The sequence below is a fragment of the Chiloscyllium plagiosum genome, chromosome 18, assembly GCF_004010195.1.
Source record: "Chiloscyllium plagiosum isolate BGI_BamShark_2017 chromosome 18, ASM401019v2, whole genome shotgun sequence".
NCBI classification, from domain to species: Eukaryota; Metazoa; Chordata; class Chondrichthyes; order Orectolobiformes; family Hemiscylliidae; genus Chiloscyllium; species Chiloscyllium plagiosum.
This window is the reverse complement of record NC_057727.1, coordinates 40011278-40028761: the sequence shown is the minus strand read 5'-3', so window position 1 is coordinate 40028761 and position 17484 is coordinate 40011278. Positions and strand designations below refer to the sequence as shown.

Genomic DNA, 17484 nt, shown 5'->3' with positions numbered 1-17484 from the left:
CTTCAGGCTCTCTGCCTTTATTCCTGATGAAGGGCTTTTGCCCGAAACGTCGATTTTGCTGCTCGTCGGATGCTGCCTGAATTGCTGTGACCTTCAATACCTTATCTGGGCCGACATGACACCAGTGTTAAAGTGCATTTGAGAGTGTAACTTTTAAAAAAAGTTTTGCGATTTACATACGAAAGAACTGAAACCAACATGATCTTTCTAAAAAATGAGGGACTTAAACAATGTATAATTTTCAAGGTATAATTTCAGTTACATCACACTGTAAACTTTGCTATAAATTCTGTGTTTTACAATCTTATTCTCCACAACCACCTGATGAAGGAGCAGCGCTCTGAAAGCTAGTGCTTCCAAATAAGCCTGTTGGACTATAACCTGGTGTTGTGTGATTTTTAACAGTGCCAAAGAAGCTTGCAAAGTTCCAGCCATGGCGCTCAGTCATGTCAACCATGTCCCAAGAGGTAGCCACAATATTTCAGCTTACAGACCCCAGTTAGATGTAGCAAACTTAACACACCACATGGATGCCATCAGAAAAACTGAAGCCTTTATTCCAACCAAGTGATATACTACAAAAGGAATGGACGCTATGCACAACATGCCAAAGTTGACACTCGTGCTTAAAGTATGTTATGTGAGACACACTAATGAAAATGACACAGCACCAGTGTGATGCAGTATACACAGGAGAGGTTAACTGCTTCCAATGATCTGAAATCCCATGCATTGGCATTATCTTTCTTAAGTGCCAATATGATCCTCAGAATTGACACCTGAAAGTTTTATACTGTCAACACAAGAAGCAGCTATTTTCAGTCTGCCGGCATGCATGGATCTACATATTACTATAATCTACAAGTTGACATATACCTCACTTGTAAGACAGCGGCATCAGTCTTGTACATTTTTGTCAGAGCTCAGAAGAGCAGATTCAGCAGGCTGTGTCGAATGATGATGAGTTACAACAGCTCAAGAAGATCATCAGCCTGAACACATCCAGCAGGCTCCTCAAGCTAGTACATTTTTTTCTGGTCATTCAGGAGATGAACTACGACTCTCCAAGAACATAATCTTCAAAGACAAACAATTCATAATTCCATAAACTCTACATCAAGAATACCAATCCATATACAGAACACATAATGACCTAGGTGCAGTAAAGAAAGATTGACCCGGCGTTAATAGGAGCATTGATCAACTGAGCAAGTTGTTTGAAACATCAATTCCATTAATCTCAACAATTGAGACAACCTCTGTTTCCGCACAAGATGCCTTCTGAGATATGGTACAGAATTAGATTTTAGTGACTGATTAATTTAACCAAATGCCCTTTTGTGAGACAAATTAAGGATTCTACTAATGCAATGGTTGTTGAGTACCATATTCCGTATGTTCAGCGTATCTTACCAATTTGTTTCTAACAATGGTCCACAATAGGTTTGTGCACTCTTCAAAGAAATGTGAAGGAAATGGAAGGTCAGCATGTTACCTTCCCACCTTGCAGCTTTCTGTTGAACAGATTTGCAGAATGTACTGATCGTCCTGAAAAATCCATTGTTATTAAATGTAAAATGACTTGCCAAGACTTTTGAATAGATGTATTCAGTATATTCATAATATTCCTCGCGGCATTTACCCTCCACAATGATTCTCATATTTGCGAGACTGATCCACACAGTTCTTCCCTACCACACTGTCCTGACCTAACCACATTGCAGGGAGCACTGTTAGGAAGAAGGAGAAAATGGCACGAAAGCATCATCAACAAGCTTGCAGGCAGTTACTCCAAGCTGAACAAGGGCAAGTGTATGAATTCAATTTTCAAATGAACATAGAGTCATAGAGATGTACAGCCTGGAAACAGACCCTTCGGTTCACCTTGTCCATGCCAACCAGACATCCTAAATTAATCTAGTCCCATTGTCCATATCCCACTATATCCTTCCTATTCATATGCCCATCCAGATGTCTTTTAAATATTGTAATCGTACCAGCCTACACCTCTTTTTCTGGCAGCTCATTTCATACATGCACCACTATTTGTGTGAAAAAGTTGCCCCTTAGGTCCCTTTCAAATTTTTCCCCATTCCTTTTCACCTTAAACCTATGCCCTCTAGTTCTGGACTCCCCTACCCCAGGGAAAAAGACTTTGTCTATTTACCCTATCCATACCCCTCATGATATTATAAACCTCTGTAAGGTCACCCCTCAGCCTCAGAACATATATTGGCTCATGGAAAAATATTATGTCATGTATATCCTGGGTCACAGTATGTTGTACTGAGCAATGGTTAAATCCTATGAAAAAGTAGACAACATAACCAAACTTGTGCCAGACCTGCTGAGTTTTTCCAGCAATTTCTGTTTTTGTTTCTAATTTCCAGCCTCCGCAGTCTGTGTTTATTTTTATATATCCTATCATCAGCCACTCATCACAGATGATGGCGACCCGGATAGTTAAAATTCCTTACGAGACGACAACCACATATTTACTGCAAATCATACCACATCGTGAAGTGAAGCTACATACCAAATCCGGATGGCTGTTTAAGGCCTAGATCTGTTCTTGTTATACATCCATCGAGATGAGTGTATAGACTCAATAAATCTACATGTATCTGTGCCCATGTTATCGGAAAAGGGTTCCCATTCTTTAAGGGAAAAGAGGATATTGTGTTACAGCATAGATCGACCTTCAAGACAGTTACATGATATAAAGACTAACATTCCACTATAAAGTGCCCATGTCACCTGCAGTCACTCACTGTGCAGTGACCTCTATGTTGTATCTTCAGTTAGTTATTTATATGTTTGCAACACCAGTAAATACAGAATCTAATTTCTGGCTGTGATAGCGTTGTCTTGTAAATACTGTTGTGAATAAACTTAAATATATTTGACCAGCTAGTACCCTTCTGTGATATATGTTACATAGACTAATATGTAAGAAATCTACAAAGTTCATCAGTGTCTCGAACACAGTATAAGCACAGAATTTTAACTTTCTGATTTAATGAAAAGCCCCTTTGTGGCCCGTTGGATTTTAGTATTGCTGCCTTTTATTTATAAAAATTGATTTGGTACAGCAGAAAGCACTGAAAATTATAATTGCAGAAGGTACCTTTGGTATGAAACAGTCCCTGTACAGTCCAGCTCTAAAAACAAAACTGGACAATTGATATCAGGTGGGTTTACCTTTCATTTAAAAGCCTTCCAATTCCAAAAGCATTAGAGCTAGAACTGACGACTGATATCACCATGTGGATGCAGACAGTTTTGCTTTCTTATGAATGAGGCATCAGAAAGTCCAGCAAGAATGGTGAAAGTGGCTAAGAATCAGCTGTAGTGGAGTGCGAAATTCACAAATTCAGTTCCACTGCAAATTTAACTCAACCTTTCTTTAGAAATCCTGCTGTCAATTACCAGTCATGTCACAGACAGGCCATGTCATAACATACTTACAGGTATACTTACACTCTGCCAGTGGTCCTGCTTTCACAGCCACACAGTAAGTAAGGTGGCAATGCTGCCTTCTATGAATCTGCACAAGACTGGAAGAGACCGGTTTCTGTAGCTGCAGTGGCATCATGAACATTGAGAACCCCCGTTGGACAGTGACTCAGCCTGTCTCCATGCATGAGCAAAGTGAATTTGCACTCAACGTCATGGACCCACCTCCATTCATTAAGGTGCAACTTTAAAAGAAGTGCACGTGCCAAGTTGTTTTTCTGTTGTTCTGTTTGCTGTTGACAATATAAATCATATCTTTACAACAAACCAGGACTCCACTGTTGTAGGATTATTTCTTGCAATGTGTGATATGATGCTGATACAAATTTTGAGGACTGTATTGCTAACCATAACTTTGAACTTTGTAAGGGAAACTTTAAATTCCAAAGATGTTACCCTTCTCTTTGAATAAACCTCTGCAAATCAGTCAACAGATTGGATAATCCTGCAGAGCTAACTTTTAATTGTTACCAGCACTTTCTTTCCTCTTCTACTGGCTGTCCCCACAGAACTTTTATTTTACCTTTAAAAAATACGAGCAATTCTCAAGTCCTCTGGGACCTCACCATGTTCAAGAATGCTGCAATCTAATGATTTATTTCAAGCATTGATATTAGTTTACAGATATTTGTAGTGTGTTTTTGCGGGGTTATGGGGAGGGAAGTTGTGTACACAAGATTTTTTAAGCACTGATAATTTTTGGAAATAGAATTTTTTGGGTTTTTACACAGTTTTTCAAGTATCTTTTTTCAAAATGTTTATGGTTAGATTTTAAGAAGTCAATGTCAGATTTAATTTTCAGTTTTTTTTTGTTTTATATTAACCTCATCTTCGTATTGTGTAATCAGCTAAGACCAAGCATTCCATAAATTGTAACATGTCTATCTTAAATGAAAGACCAGGAATTCAGCACAGTGCTTATCATGGCAGATGCTTTCTATTGAAGGTAGTTTTACAACTGAACAGGCTTTCTGTGGAAATAAGCAACCTGATTCTCTTCTCTTCTCCTCATTGCAAAATCTGCACATTTTTTTTGTAGACATCACATAGACATGTTTAGTGCACCATTTCAGAATATTAGTTACTTTACTATTACAAGATTAAAAGATTGGATGTCCGATGAGCCACTACAAAAGTATGTTTTTGGTTTGTGTGAAGATGTAATCTATTCCTGTAAAGTTAAGGAACAGAAATGGAAATAATCTTCATATTTATTCCTTCATAGGTTGTGACCATTCTTGATAAAGTAATCCTTTGTTGCCCATCCCTAATTGCCCTTGAGAGAGTGGCAGGGAGCTGCCTCCTTCAGGTGCTGCTGCCCATCCTATGGAGCTATACTTACAACAATGTTAGGTAGGAAGTTCCAGACATTTCAGCAAGTGATCATGAAGAAGTGGTGACATGTTCCAACTCAAGATAATGTGTGGTTTAGAGATGATGGAAGTTGTGAGTTTGAAAAGAGCTCCCAAAGAAGGTTTGGCAAATTGCTGTAATATATTCTGTAGATGGTACATACATCTGTCACTGTGCATCTGTGGTAGAGTGAGTGAATTTTAATAGTATTGGATGGGAAGCCTGTCAAGCAGCTTGATTTCTTCTCGATGATGTTGAACTTGGAACAGCACTCGTACAGGCAGATGTAGAGTATTCCATCACATTTCTGACTGCTTTGCTAATGGTGGAGGATCAGGAAGTGAGTTACTTCTTAGACTCAAAAGATCTGATGTGCTCTTGTAGCAAGTCATGATCAGTTTCTGATCAATAGTCACCTCCCAGGATGTTGATAGTGGGGATTCAGCATTTAAAATGCTGTTGAAAGTCAAGGGAAGATGGTTAGATTATCTCTTTACGGAGATGGTCATTGCCTGACACTTGTGTGGTCTGAATGTTACTTGCCTTTAATCAGCGCAAGCCTGAATGTTGTAAAGGTTTTCCTGCATTGTTACAGGTGACTAAGCAATGGATTTAAGATAGAATGTGATTGGCAGGGCAGGTCAGAGTAACATCTAAAATTGCCCATTAATATTGGGTGATTATTAACAACCTCAAATGAACTGGGTTAAAAGTAATTTTTGTAGTCAAAGTGGAGAACTTATTTAATAACCAAGATTGATTCCTGGATCAGTGCATTTCTAGTTTATTCATGAAGGAAGCATTGTTTGATTTAGTTTTGGGGATTAAAGTATAACAGATAATAGAAGAATGGGAGAACATTGGGCAAATTGCCAACTCAAAGAATATTTTTAATATAAAAAAAATCAAAGAGAAGGATGCTGTACTGATAAGAGGGCTAAAAAGTGAAGGATTAAGAAGGAGCTGGCACAATTTAATTGAGCAAAAGAAGAGAAAACATAAAGAAGGGTCAGGAATGGAAAATCATTAAATAAATGTCCAGTTCATTTAAGATGTCACTTCCTCAAATAAATAAAAAATATTGGCTTGCAATTCTGCTATCAGGTGTTAGATAAATGAAAGGCATACATAAATCCAATAAATGTAAAAAAAAAGCCTGCCTGAAAATTCACCTATTGAAAAGTACTAAAAATTCTTTTTTAAAAATCAGCATTTTCTATTTTTTTCTCATCAGGTACAACTCGACCACCTCGAGAGGGAGAAGTTCCTGGTGTTGATTACAACTTTCTCACAGTGAAGGAGTTCTTTGACCTTGAGGAGAGTGGCACTCTTCTAGAAGTTGGGACATATGAAGGTAAATGTTTTACACTGAAATAATTGTGTTGTTCACACAAGGGTCAACTGTATCTACTATGTGCTTTTACTCTGATGGGACCACTTCTCATATTGTTTTATGTCACTGGTGACTCCAATCTCTTGTCTTCAACTTCTCATAAACATCTGCTTGCATTTGTTGCAATTATGAGGTAAATACGAGTATGTTTGGGGCCTGTATCTTTAATGTGGGGTAAGACAACAAGAATCATTTGAAAACTGAAAGAACTGTGGATACTATAAATCAGAAATAAAACAGAAGTTGCTAGAAAACCTCAGCAGGTCTGGGACATTTCAGGTCAGGTGACCCTTCTCAGAATCATGTGGTTGTTTTGAAGTCTGTTTAACAACAAACCTGAGTGACATTGGTATTAAAGGGAGGTCCATATTGTTTTGTCAGTAAGTAGATGTAAGGTGTTCACACGTGGAGATAAGGGGAGCAACATCCTTGCTTACAATGGTTCTACCAAAGAAAGAGATGCCATCCAGGCCATGGTGACAGAGGAGGGAGCTCAGTCATTAAAAAAGTTCAAAATTGATAGACAGAACTGTTGGAAAACTGTTAGTACTTAAAACTAACATGGCACTGGACTGGATGAGCTGCATCAAAAGATTTTGGAGACAGTAAGATTGGAAATTGCAGGACACTAGCCACAACCTTTCAGTCTTCCTTTGACTCAACGGAGATGCCAGAGGACTGGAAAATTATAAACATTACAGCATGTTCAAGAAAGGTTGTAAGGATAAGTCCAGCACTTAGCAACTACTAACTTCAGTGGTGGGAAATCTTCTAAGGATAATTATTTGAAATTAATTAATAGTTACATGGAAAGAGGTGAGTTGATTAAGAAGAAACAACATGGATTTCTAAAGGGGAAATCATGTTCAACTAATTTCCTGATTTTTTTTGGAGTGGTAACAGAAAGGCTCGATGAGAGTAACAGTGTTGATGTGGTCTACTTGGATTTCCAGAAGGCAGTTGATGCAGTGCCACAAAACAGACTTGTAAAGAAAGTTATAAGTTGTGGTATAAAGAATTTAGTCACAAAGTAGATTCAAAATTGGTGATAGGAAACAGAGTAATGGTTAATGGATATTTTTCAGGTGGTAGGGATCGGTATTGAGATCCGTTGCTTTTCCTGATATACAGTAACAATCAGTATCTCGGTGTGCAGGGGACACTTTCAAAGTTTGCACATAACCTAAAACTTTGAATAATTGTAAACCATGGGGAGGACAAGTATGAAACTCCAGAAGGACATAGACAAGTTGATGGAATGGGTGGATAGGTGGCAGATGAGTTTCAATGCACAGACGCGTGTGGCGATGCAGGTTGGTAGGAAGTAGATTGAAAGACATTATAAAATAGGGGGTACAATTCTAAGTAAGATGCGAGAGCAGAGAGACCTGGATGTATATGTGTACAAATCATTGAAAATGGCAGGGAAAGTGAAGAGAACAAAAGCTAAAGCACACAGTATCCTTGACTTTATTCACATTGGAATAGAGTACAGAAACAAGGAGGTGGTATTGAATTTGTCTAAGACACTTGTCAGACCTCAGCTGGAGTATTGTATACATTCTGTGTGCCGCATTACAGGAAGTATGTGAATACATTGGAGAAAGTGTAGAAGCAGTTTACAAGAATGATTCCAGGGATGAGGAACTTCTGTTATAAGGATTAATTGAAGAAGTTGGTGCTGTTTTCCTTGGAGAGAAGAAAGCTAAAAGGAGATCTAATAAAGGTTTTCAAAGTCATAAGCAGGCTGGGTATTGAAGATAAGAAGAAACTATTCCCACTCATAAAAAGAACAATGAGGGGGGATAGAGTCAAAGTGATCTGATAAAGAAGCAAAGGTGAAATGCAGATTTTTTTTCCCCCACTCAAAATGTAATAAGGATATGGAATGCACTGTTTAGAAGTGTGGTGAGTGCAGATTCAGTTGAGGAATTGAAGAGGATTTTGGATAATGTCAAGGGTATGAGGAAAAAGTAAAAGGTTGTCACGAGGTAATAATGCTCATTTACCAAACCGATGCAGGCATGATAGGCTGAAGAGCCTCCTCCTATGCTGGGACACTGACCACAACTTTTCAGTCTTCCTTTGACTCATAGAGTCTTGGAGATGTACAGCATGGAAACAGACCCTTCGGTCCAACCCGTTCATACCAACCAGATATCCCAACCCAATCTAGTCCCACCTGCCAGCATCTGGCCCATATCCCTCTAAACCCTTATGTTGCAATTGTACCAGCCTCCATCACTTCCTCTGGCAGCTCATTCCATGCACATACCACCCTCAGTGTGAAAATGTTGCCCCGTAGGTCTCTTTTATATCTTTCCCCTGTCACCCTAAACCTATGCCCTCCAGTTCTGGACTCTCCGACCCCAGGGAAAAGACTTTGCCTATTTACCCTATCCATCTGGAAAATTACAAACTTTACAGTGTGTTTGAGAAAGGTTATAAGGATAGGTCCAGTGCTTAGAGACCACTAACTTCAATGGATAGTCTCTACTTATGATGTAACAATTCTGTGATTTTTAATTAATACTATTGCTGCATTCAAAATAGGTATTTACACTTCAATGAGACCAAAAATAGGTGACAGGGTAGCTCTTTAGCAGAGCACAGTTACATCAGTTCAGGAACTATGTGGGGAATCAGCTTCCAATCAAAGTGCAAAAGAATTTTTAAAAATAATTGATGTACATTTAAACTGAAGTCTTAAATTGAAAATCATATTGTATGCTTAGTGTATAGTCCATGGTGATTCTGATCCTGTGCCAGCACAGTAAATAATGTGCAGCAACTCTTCGCTAATTAGATGTTTACTTCATGCTGGATATGTTCATGAGCTAGTTCATTCCACTCTCACTGTTCTGTACATCACCAGGGATGCAATTAATGTTGTTCAGAGGTATACATGGGCATCAGGGCACTAAGCAAGGGATTACCTCCATGGTCAGTTTTCCATCTATTCCCCATTGCAACCAACTAATTCGGAAATCTGAGCACAAATGTGCATTGGATCCTGTATTTGATTCAGGCTTTGCAGCTTCACACTGGGCTTATAACAACATGAATAACTGAAGTTCTAATCAAGCTGGACACCCACCGCCTAACGCTGCCCCACCAAGAGTTGTAAGATGAAGCCAGTGAAGCAAATTAACTGATGGTCACAGTGATCTTTAAATACATATCTTAATGCAATTTTGCAATCTATTGTTCAAAAGTTTTTTTTAATTACTAGGAAAGCAGTATTTCTGCTATTTTGACAGCAAAACCTGCTGAGAGTCTGAGAGCAGGAGTAAACTATACAGTGCCTCATGTTTGCTGCACCATACAGTACAGTACAATCATGGCTGATGTTCTGCTTCAAGTCGACTGACCTGCCTGCTCCCTGTATCCTTTGATTTCCTGAGAGACCAAGAATCTCTCTGAATCTATAACATACTCAGTTGAGCATCTATAACGTTTATCCATAAGGTCGAGATTTGCAAAATAATCGCAGGCCTCTGAACAAGCAAATTATTCCTCACTTCAATTCTATATTAGCACCCCTTTCTTTCCGAGACTATGGCCCATGTTGTAGATACCCCTGTTAGGAGAAATGACCTGTCAGTATCTATTTGTCAAGCCCCTTCATAACTGTGTATGTTTCAAGAAAACAGTCTTATCCTTTGAGCTGTTAAACACCAGAAGTATGGTTTAACAGAATTCAGGCATATGGTTTACGAGTTGAGGTTCCATTTTTATTTAGGTATTTGCTAACCAACCTCTTCAGTGAGACCCCACTGGATCTTCCTTGCCCTCCACTTCCCTTTGACTCCATCCCTTCGTCTAATCCCATTTCTTGCCTTGTATTCACCATACCCACTGACCTTTCTCCCTCTGCTGTACAATCTGTGCTGAGCAAAAAAAACCTTTGCTTTATCCCTTTACAACCCCATCTGAATGAATCTTGATTACAACATGATGTTGTATTTTTCTTCCATCATCTTCGCCCATGTGCCTACTTTGGATATGAGTTCTTTCAGTGCACTGCACAGCCTTTTTCAACCAGTTCCAGTACTCTCCCTCCACCTGGACCCCTCTGTCTTGACTTTTGCTGGCATTTGATCTCTTTATTGAGAACTGCCAACATTACACTGGCTGCCTGAATTTCTTTGTCCCTCTCATCCACTTTGACCTATCTTTCTGTGCCCTCAGGACCAATCCCAACCTTGTTATCAAACCTGACAATAAGGCTGGTGCCGTTGTTGTCTGGCATACTGATCTTTACCTAGCGGAGGCTGCGCACCAACTCTGAAACACCTCCTCCTATTTCCGTCTGGATCGTGACTCCACTATTGAACATCATACTTTCATTGCCAGTAATGTCATGGTCCACATCTCCTGCAGGGATGTCTCCTCCACAGCTTCCCACCTCATAGTTCGCCAACAGCACACAGTCTGTTTCTCTCTCCTTCCCAAACCCACAAACAGGATTGCTGCAGAAAACCCATAATTTCAGCCTGTTCTTACTCCATCTCTTCCTATTGTAATTCTGTTTTCCTCTCTGTCCAGTCTCTTCCTGTTTACACTTGTGATTCTTCTGTCACTTTACATTACTTCCATACTTTGTAGTTTTCTAGCCCGAGCTACCTCAGCTATCCCATCAATGCGTAATCCCTGTACATATCATAGAATCCCTATAGTGTGCAAACAGGCCATTGGGCCCGACAAGTCCTCACCAAACCTCCGAAGATTAATCCGCCCAGACCCACTCCCCTATCCTATTACTCTACTTCTACCCCTAACTAATGCACCTAACCTACACATGCCTGAACACTGTGGGCAATTTAGCATGGCCAATTCACCTAACCTGCACATCTTTGGACTGTTGGAGGAAACCAGAGCACTCGGAGGAAATCCACGGGGCGAATGTACAAACTCCACACAGACAGTCTCCCGAGGCTGGAATCGAAAGTAGGTCCCTGGCGCTGCAAGGCAGCAGTGCTAACCACTGAGCCACTGTGCCACCACATCCATCCCAGACAGGATGGTTTAAAGGTTTTTTGCTTCTTCCTTGAGAAGAATCCTCTGCAGTCTCCCTCCATCAGTACCCTCCTTCATCAGGATGAACTCATTTTCAGTTTGAATAACTTCTCCTTTAATTTATCTCATTTCCTGTAAATCAAAAGTGTGGTCATGGTTATCTGAATGAGCCAGATATGCCTGTCTCTTCGTGGGTTGTGGAACATTCCTTGTTCCAGTCTTACTCATTCTACACCCATAACGCTTCCTCCAATACATCAATGACGTCTTTAGGGCTACTTCTTGATCGCATATGGAATTAGAATGTTCATCAATTTTGCCTCCATTTACTATCCTGTCACTTTCACTTGGTCTCACTTGTGAAAGGGAGAGAATTGGTCCTTTCTACTAAACGCAAAGTAAACAACACAAACACAACACGACTGTGGAGAAGTGAGTTGGGAGAGAATGTAAGAAAAGTGAAGAACAGACAGAATATAGTCCTTAATATCTCTGACTCTTCCCTCAACTTCCCTTCCTTGACTTTACACTTTCCAATTCTGAGGATAGGCTGTCCACTGATATCCATTACAAACCCAGTCAGTCCCAGTTACCTCCATTACACATGCTCGCATCCTGCTTCCCAAAGAATCCCATTCCAGTCTCTCAGTTTCTCTGTCTCCATCACATCTGTTCTGATTGTGCGATCTTCCACAGGAGAGCCTCAGCCATGTTCACCTTTTTCCTCAATTGAGGATCTTCCCTATGCCCTCCCTCAGTTGTGGTTGATACAGCGTTCAGCAATGTCTAACCTATCGCCTTCATGTCTGCCCTCATTCCTTCCCTTCCCAGAAGATCAATAGGGGTCCCATGACTTCATTTTCCAACCCACTAGACTGTGCATTCAAAGGACCATCCTCTGCCATTTCTTTCACCTTGTCTCCACTGTTACCATTCAACAGGGGTTGTTCTCTCGACCCTTACACCCCACCCTCCCACCCACTTTGCAACCCACCCCTGAACCCACAACCATGGCACCGTGCCAAGTACTCACAAAAAGTGTAACACTTTCTTTCTCACCACCCTTGGCCCGAAACTCAACTTGCAGGTGAAGCAGTATTTTACTTGTACTTTTATCAATCTAGTCCACTGTATTTGATGCTCACAATGCACTATCCTTTACATTGGTGCTGCCAGCAGACTGTGGGTGACTGCTTTGCAGGACATCTCAGTTCTGTCCATCAGATTGATCCTGACCACCCACCCACCCACCCACAAGTTGCTTGCCATTTCAGTAAACTATCTTGCACTCAGGTTAATATTCCTGTCCTGGGTTTGTTGAATGTTTCACAACACCTTATGTACTACTCAGGTACTTTATAGCCTAGAGGTCTCAATAATGAATTCAATAACGTTAGAACCTGTCTTCCATCAAGAACCATATTATTTCTGTTCTCCACTTTTCTTACATTGTCTCCCAACTCACTTCCCCATGGTCATGTTGTGTTTGTGTAGTTTACTTTGCACTTAGTAGAAAGGACCAATTCTCTCCCTTTCACAACTTTGCACCCGATTTGCATTTTCTTTCTTTCTCCAATGTTAATAACTCCTTTGTCTTTTGGACTGGGCCTCCATACCTTCTGCTTTTTTGAACCTGTTCTGCCTTAGTCAAATGTATAAAAGAGAACTTATTTTGTAATACCTTGGAGTTTTGAACAAGTCATACCAGACTCTGTTTCTCTCACCACTGATGCTGCCAGACTTGTTGAGTTTCTCTAGCATTCTGCATTTTTAAGAATGTTATTACACACCTCTGGAGCAGTTGAAACATGAACCCTAATGTTTTGGTCAGAGGCAAAAACACTACTACTGCACCACAACATCCCCTTTCTCACTATTGTATAGGTACACCCAGTTCTCACCCAATTAATGCTTAATTATATAAATATTGCTTGTTCCCAAGATTCTAAATGGTCTTAAGCATCCCTGTCAGACCCTAGTGGATAATAATAGAACTTCTAGCAGTGCAGCTGAATTTACTCAATAATTCATTATTGAACAACTCTCACATCCCAAGGAGCAATCTAGTGAGCACTGCTGTTTGCCTCCAAGGTAAATCTATGCTGATTTAGATAGTGAGATCAAAAGTGCTCACAGTATTGCACGTCTGATCTTACCAAAGTCCTATCTAGTTGCAGAAAGATATTTTATTCTTGGGAATCAATCCCCTTGTAATAAAGACCAACATGGGATAGTCAACATGGCTTTGTGCGTGGGAAATCATCTTACAAACTTGATTGAGTTTTTTGAAGAAGTAACAAAGAAGATTGATGAGGGCAGAGCAGTAGATGTGATCTATATGGACTTAAGTAAGGCATGCGACAAGGTTCCCCATGGGAGACTGATTAGCAAGGTTAGATCTCATTGAATACAGGGAGAACTATCCATTTGGATACACTACTGTCTCAAAGGTAGAAGATAGAGGGTGGTGGTGGAGGGTTTGATTTTCAGACTGGAGCCCTGTGACCAGTGGAGTGCCACAAGGATCGGTGCTGGGCCCTCTACTTTTTGTCATTTACATAAATGATTTGGATGCGAGCATAAGAGGTACAGTTAGTAAGTTGCAGATGACACCAAAATTGGAGGTGTAGTGGACAGTGAAGAGGGTTACCTCAGATTACAACAGGATCTGGACCAGATGGGCCAATGGGCTGAGAAGTGGCAGATGGAGTTTAATTCAGATAAATGTGAGGTGCTGCATTTTGGGAAAGCAAATCTTAGCAGGACTTATACACTTAATGGTAAGGTCCTAGAGAGTGTTGCTGAACAAAGAGACCTTGGAGTGCAGGTTCATAGCTCCTTGAAAGTGGAATCGCAGGTAGATAGGATAGTGAAGAAGGCGTTTGGTATGCTTTCCTTTATCGGTCAGAGTATTGAGTACAGGAGTTGGGAGGTCATGTTGCGGCTGTACAGGACATTGGATAGGCCACTGTTGGAATATTACATGCAATTCTTGTCTCCTTCCTATCGGAAAGATGTTCAGAAAAGATTTACGAGGATGTTGCCAGGGTTGGAAGATCTGAGCTACAGGGAGAGGCTGAACAGGCTGGGGCTGTTTTTCCTGGCGTGTCGGAGGCTGAGGGGTGACCTTATAGAGGTTTACAAAATGATGAGGGGCATGGATAGGATAAATAGACAAAGTATTTTCCCTGGGGTCGGGGAGTCCAGAACTAGATGGCATAGGTTAGGGTGAGAGGGGAAAGATATAAAAGAGACCTAAGGGGCAACTTTTTCACACAAAGGGTGCTGCATGTATGGAATGAGCTGCCAGAGGATGTGGTGGAGGCTGGTACAATTGCAACATTAATGAGGCATTTGGATGGGTATATGAATAGGAAGGGTTTGTAGGGCTATGGGCCGGGTGCTGGCATGTGGGACGAGATTAGGTTGGGATATCTGGTCAGCATGGACGGGTTGGACCGAAGGGTCTGTTTCTGTGCTGTACATCTCTATGACTCTATGCTGTTTGCCTCCCTAATTGCCTGCACTACTGAAGGTGGATGAAAGTAATGTTTCCTTCCACCCCAGTTTGTTAGTGTATTTGCAAATGATACATCAAAGTCTGGACAAACTTTGCTGTAACTTCATACGTAAGTGAGGTATGGCCTAACTTAGAACTGATTAGTGTTTGATGCAGATCCAAATCCAGGAGGTTTTTTTTGTTAAAGGTGCTGATAATACGGGAAGATGATGCAAAGTTACCATTTTGTAGAATGTTGCAGGTTGTCTCAGCGGGCGGAATTTGTCAGTTGTCAAAATATTTTCCAAACAGGATGTTGGATGTATGTCTATTGGCACAAATTCACAGATTCGTAGAAAGTAGGAGGCTGAGTATGCCATTCAGCCCTTTGAGCCTTCAAGCCTACTTTGACATTCAATCTGATGATGGCTGATCTCCTGGTCTTAATGTGATATTCCTGCTTTCTGCCCATTCCACTTCATGCCTTTAAAATCGAAAAATGTTTCTACCTGTTTCTTCAGTACTTCCAGTAACTTGATCTCAATGGCTTTCAGTGTTAGAGAATTCCTCCGATTCATTATCCTTTGAGTGAAGAAATTTGTTTGCATCTCAGTCTTAAATGGTCTGCTCCCTATGCTGAGAATCTGTCCCCTGATTCTAAAATCGCCAGCTTGCGAAAACATCCCTCCTCCATCTAATCTGTTAAAGGCAATTAGTGTTTTATACATTTCAATCTGATCCCCTCTCAACCACCTAAAATTAAATGAATATAGGTTCAGTTGAACCCATCTCTCCTTACAGAACAATCCTGTCATCCTTGGAATCTTACTTACAGTGTGGAAACAGGCCCTTCGGCCCAGCAAGTCCACACTGACCTGCCGAAACGCAACCCACCCAGACCTATTCCCCTACATTTACCCCTTCACGTAACACTACGGGCAATTTAGCATGGCCAATTCACCTAACCTGCGCATTTTTGGGCTGTGGGAGGAAACCAGAGCACCCGGAGGAAACCCACGCAGGCACGGGGAGAATGTGCAAACTCCACACAGTCAGTCGCCTGAGGCGGGAAATGAACCCGGGTCTCTGGCGCTGTGAGGCAGCAGTGCTAACCACTGTGCCACCGTGCCGCCCAGCCTGGTGAACCTCCACTACATTCCTTCTATGGCAAGTATATCCTTTCTCAGGCATGTAATACTCTGGGTGTTGTCTCACCAAAGCCCTCCATTACTGCAGTAAGACATCCCTACTTCTGAATACAAATCCCCTGCCAATCAACCTATTGAATGGTGGAGCAGGCTCGATTAGCCAAATGCCTGTTCCTATTTCTTGTGGTCTTACAAAGGCCAAAAAATCATTTGCTTTCCGAATGATTTCTGCACTTACCATTTAATTTGTACTCTTTGGATTTTCACACCAAAGTGTATAACTTCATTTTTAGTCATATTATACTGCATCTTCCATGTGTTTGCTCACCTACTCAATCTGCCTAAATCACCTTAAAGCCTGATTGCATCCTCCTCACAATCCCACCCAGTTTCATGTCAGCAAACTCAGAAATATTGCATTTATTATTTCCCCCCTCATCTACGATTAACTGGGGCCCAAACACTGATCCTTATGGTATCTACTAGTTACTGCCTGCTACTTGGCAAAAGACCACTTATACCCACTCTCTGCTTCCTGTCTGTCAACCAGTTCTGGAACCATGCCAGTACATTATTCCCCATCCCATGTGTTATAACTTTGCCCACTAACCTTTTATGATGGACTTTATCAAAAACCTTCTTAAGATCCAATGCACCACATGCACAAGTTTTCCCTTATTTAATCTACCAAATACATTCTCAGAAGCCTCCAACAGATTTGCTAAGCATGATTTCCCTTTCATAAACCTATGCTGCCGTTGTCCAATCCCAAATGTTCTGATATCATACCTTTTATAAAAGACTCAATTATTTTGCTCACTACAGATGTTCGGCTAGCTGATCTGTAATTCTCTATTTTTTCTCCCCCCCTTTTTAAAGTTTTAGAAGTCTTTTCAGTGTGATGGAAGCAGTTCATTAATGGTTGTATTTTTTTCACCTTTCCAACTGCAAAGCATTAATCGGGCAGGGAAAATCCTCAAGGCAGAGCTGCGTAATTATAACATTGAGTTTACACTGTGGTTGAGGTGTGCACTCAGTAGACTTCCCTCTTGGTGCTTGCTGTGCCTGCATGGTGTCTTTCTGTGCTCCTTGTCTGAGAGCACCAAGATGTTGCTGAAAATCAATATTTTAAAGTTTCATACTTTGTAAAAAAAAAAATTCATTTCTCTTTTTGCTACCAAAGTGAACACCTTTTTGAAATTCAAGTAGACTGCATTATTGTCTAGGTAAAAACAATGACTGCAGATGCTGGAAACCAGATTAAGGATCAGTGGTGCTGGAAGAGCACAGCAATTCCGCCAGCATCTGAGGACAGGCAAAATCGACGTTTCGGGCAAAAGCCCTTCATCAGGAATAAAGGCAGAGTATTGTCTAGGTAAAAACAATGACTGCAGATGCTGGAAACCAGATTAAGGATCAGTGGTGCTGGAAGAGCACAGCAATTCCGCCAGCATCTGAGGACAGGCAAAATCGACGTTTCGGGCAAAAGCCCTTCATCAGGAATAAAGGCAGAGAGCCTGAAGCATGGAGAGATAAGCTAGAGGAGGGTGGGGGTG

At 40.9% G+C, this 17484-nt stretch overlaps 1 protein-coding gene across 7 annotated transcripts in view; it reads left to right on the top strand.

The window, feature by feature from the left end:
• The window catches only part of magi1b (membrane associated guanylate kinase, WW and PDZ domain containing 1b), a 453246-nt gene that overhangs the window by 326561 nt on the left and 109201 nt on the right, over positions 1 to 17484 (top strand). For all 7 annotated transcript variants that reach the window (XM_043708283.1, XM_043708282.1, XM_043708285.1 and 4 more), the window contains one exon: positions 6104 to 6223. In XM_043708283.1, the coding sequence (XP_043564218.1) occupies positions 6104 to 6223 (120 nt within the window). The remainder of the gene's footprint in view (positions 1 to 6103; positions 6224 to 17484) is intronic.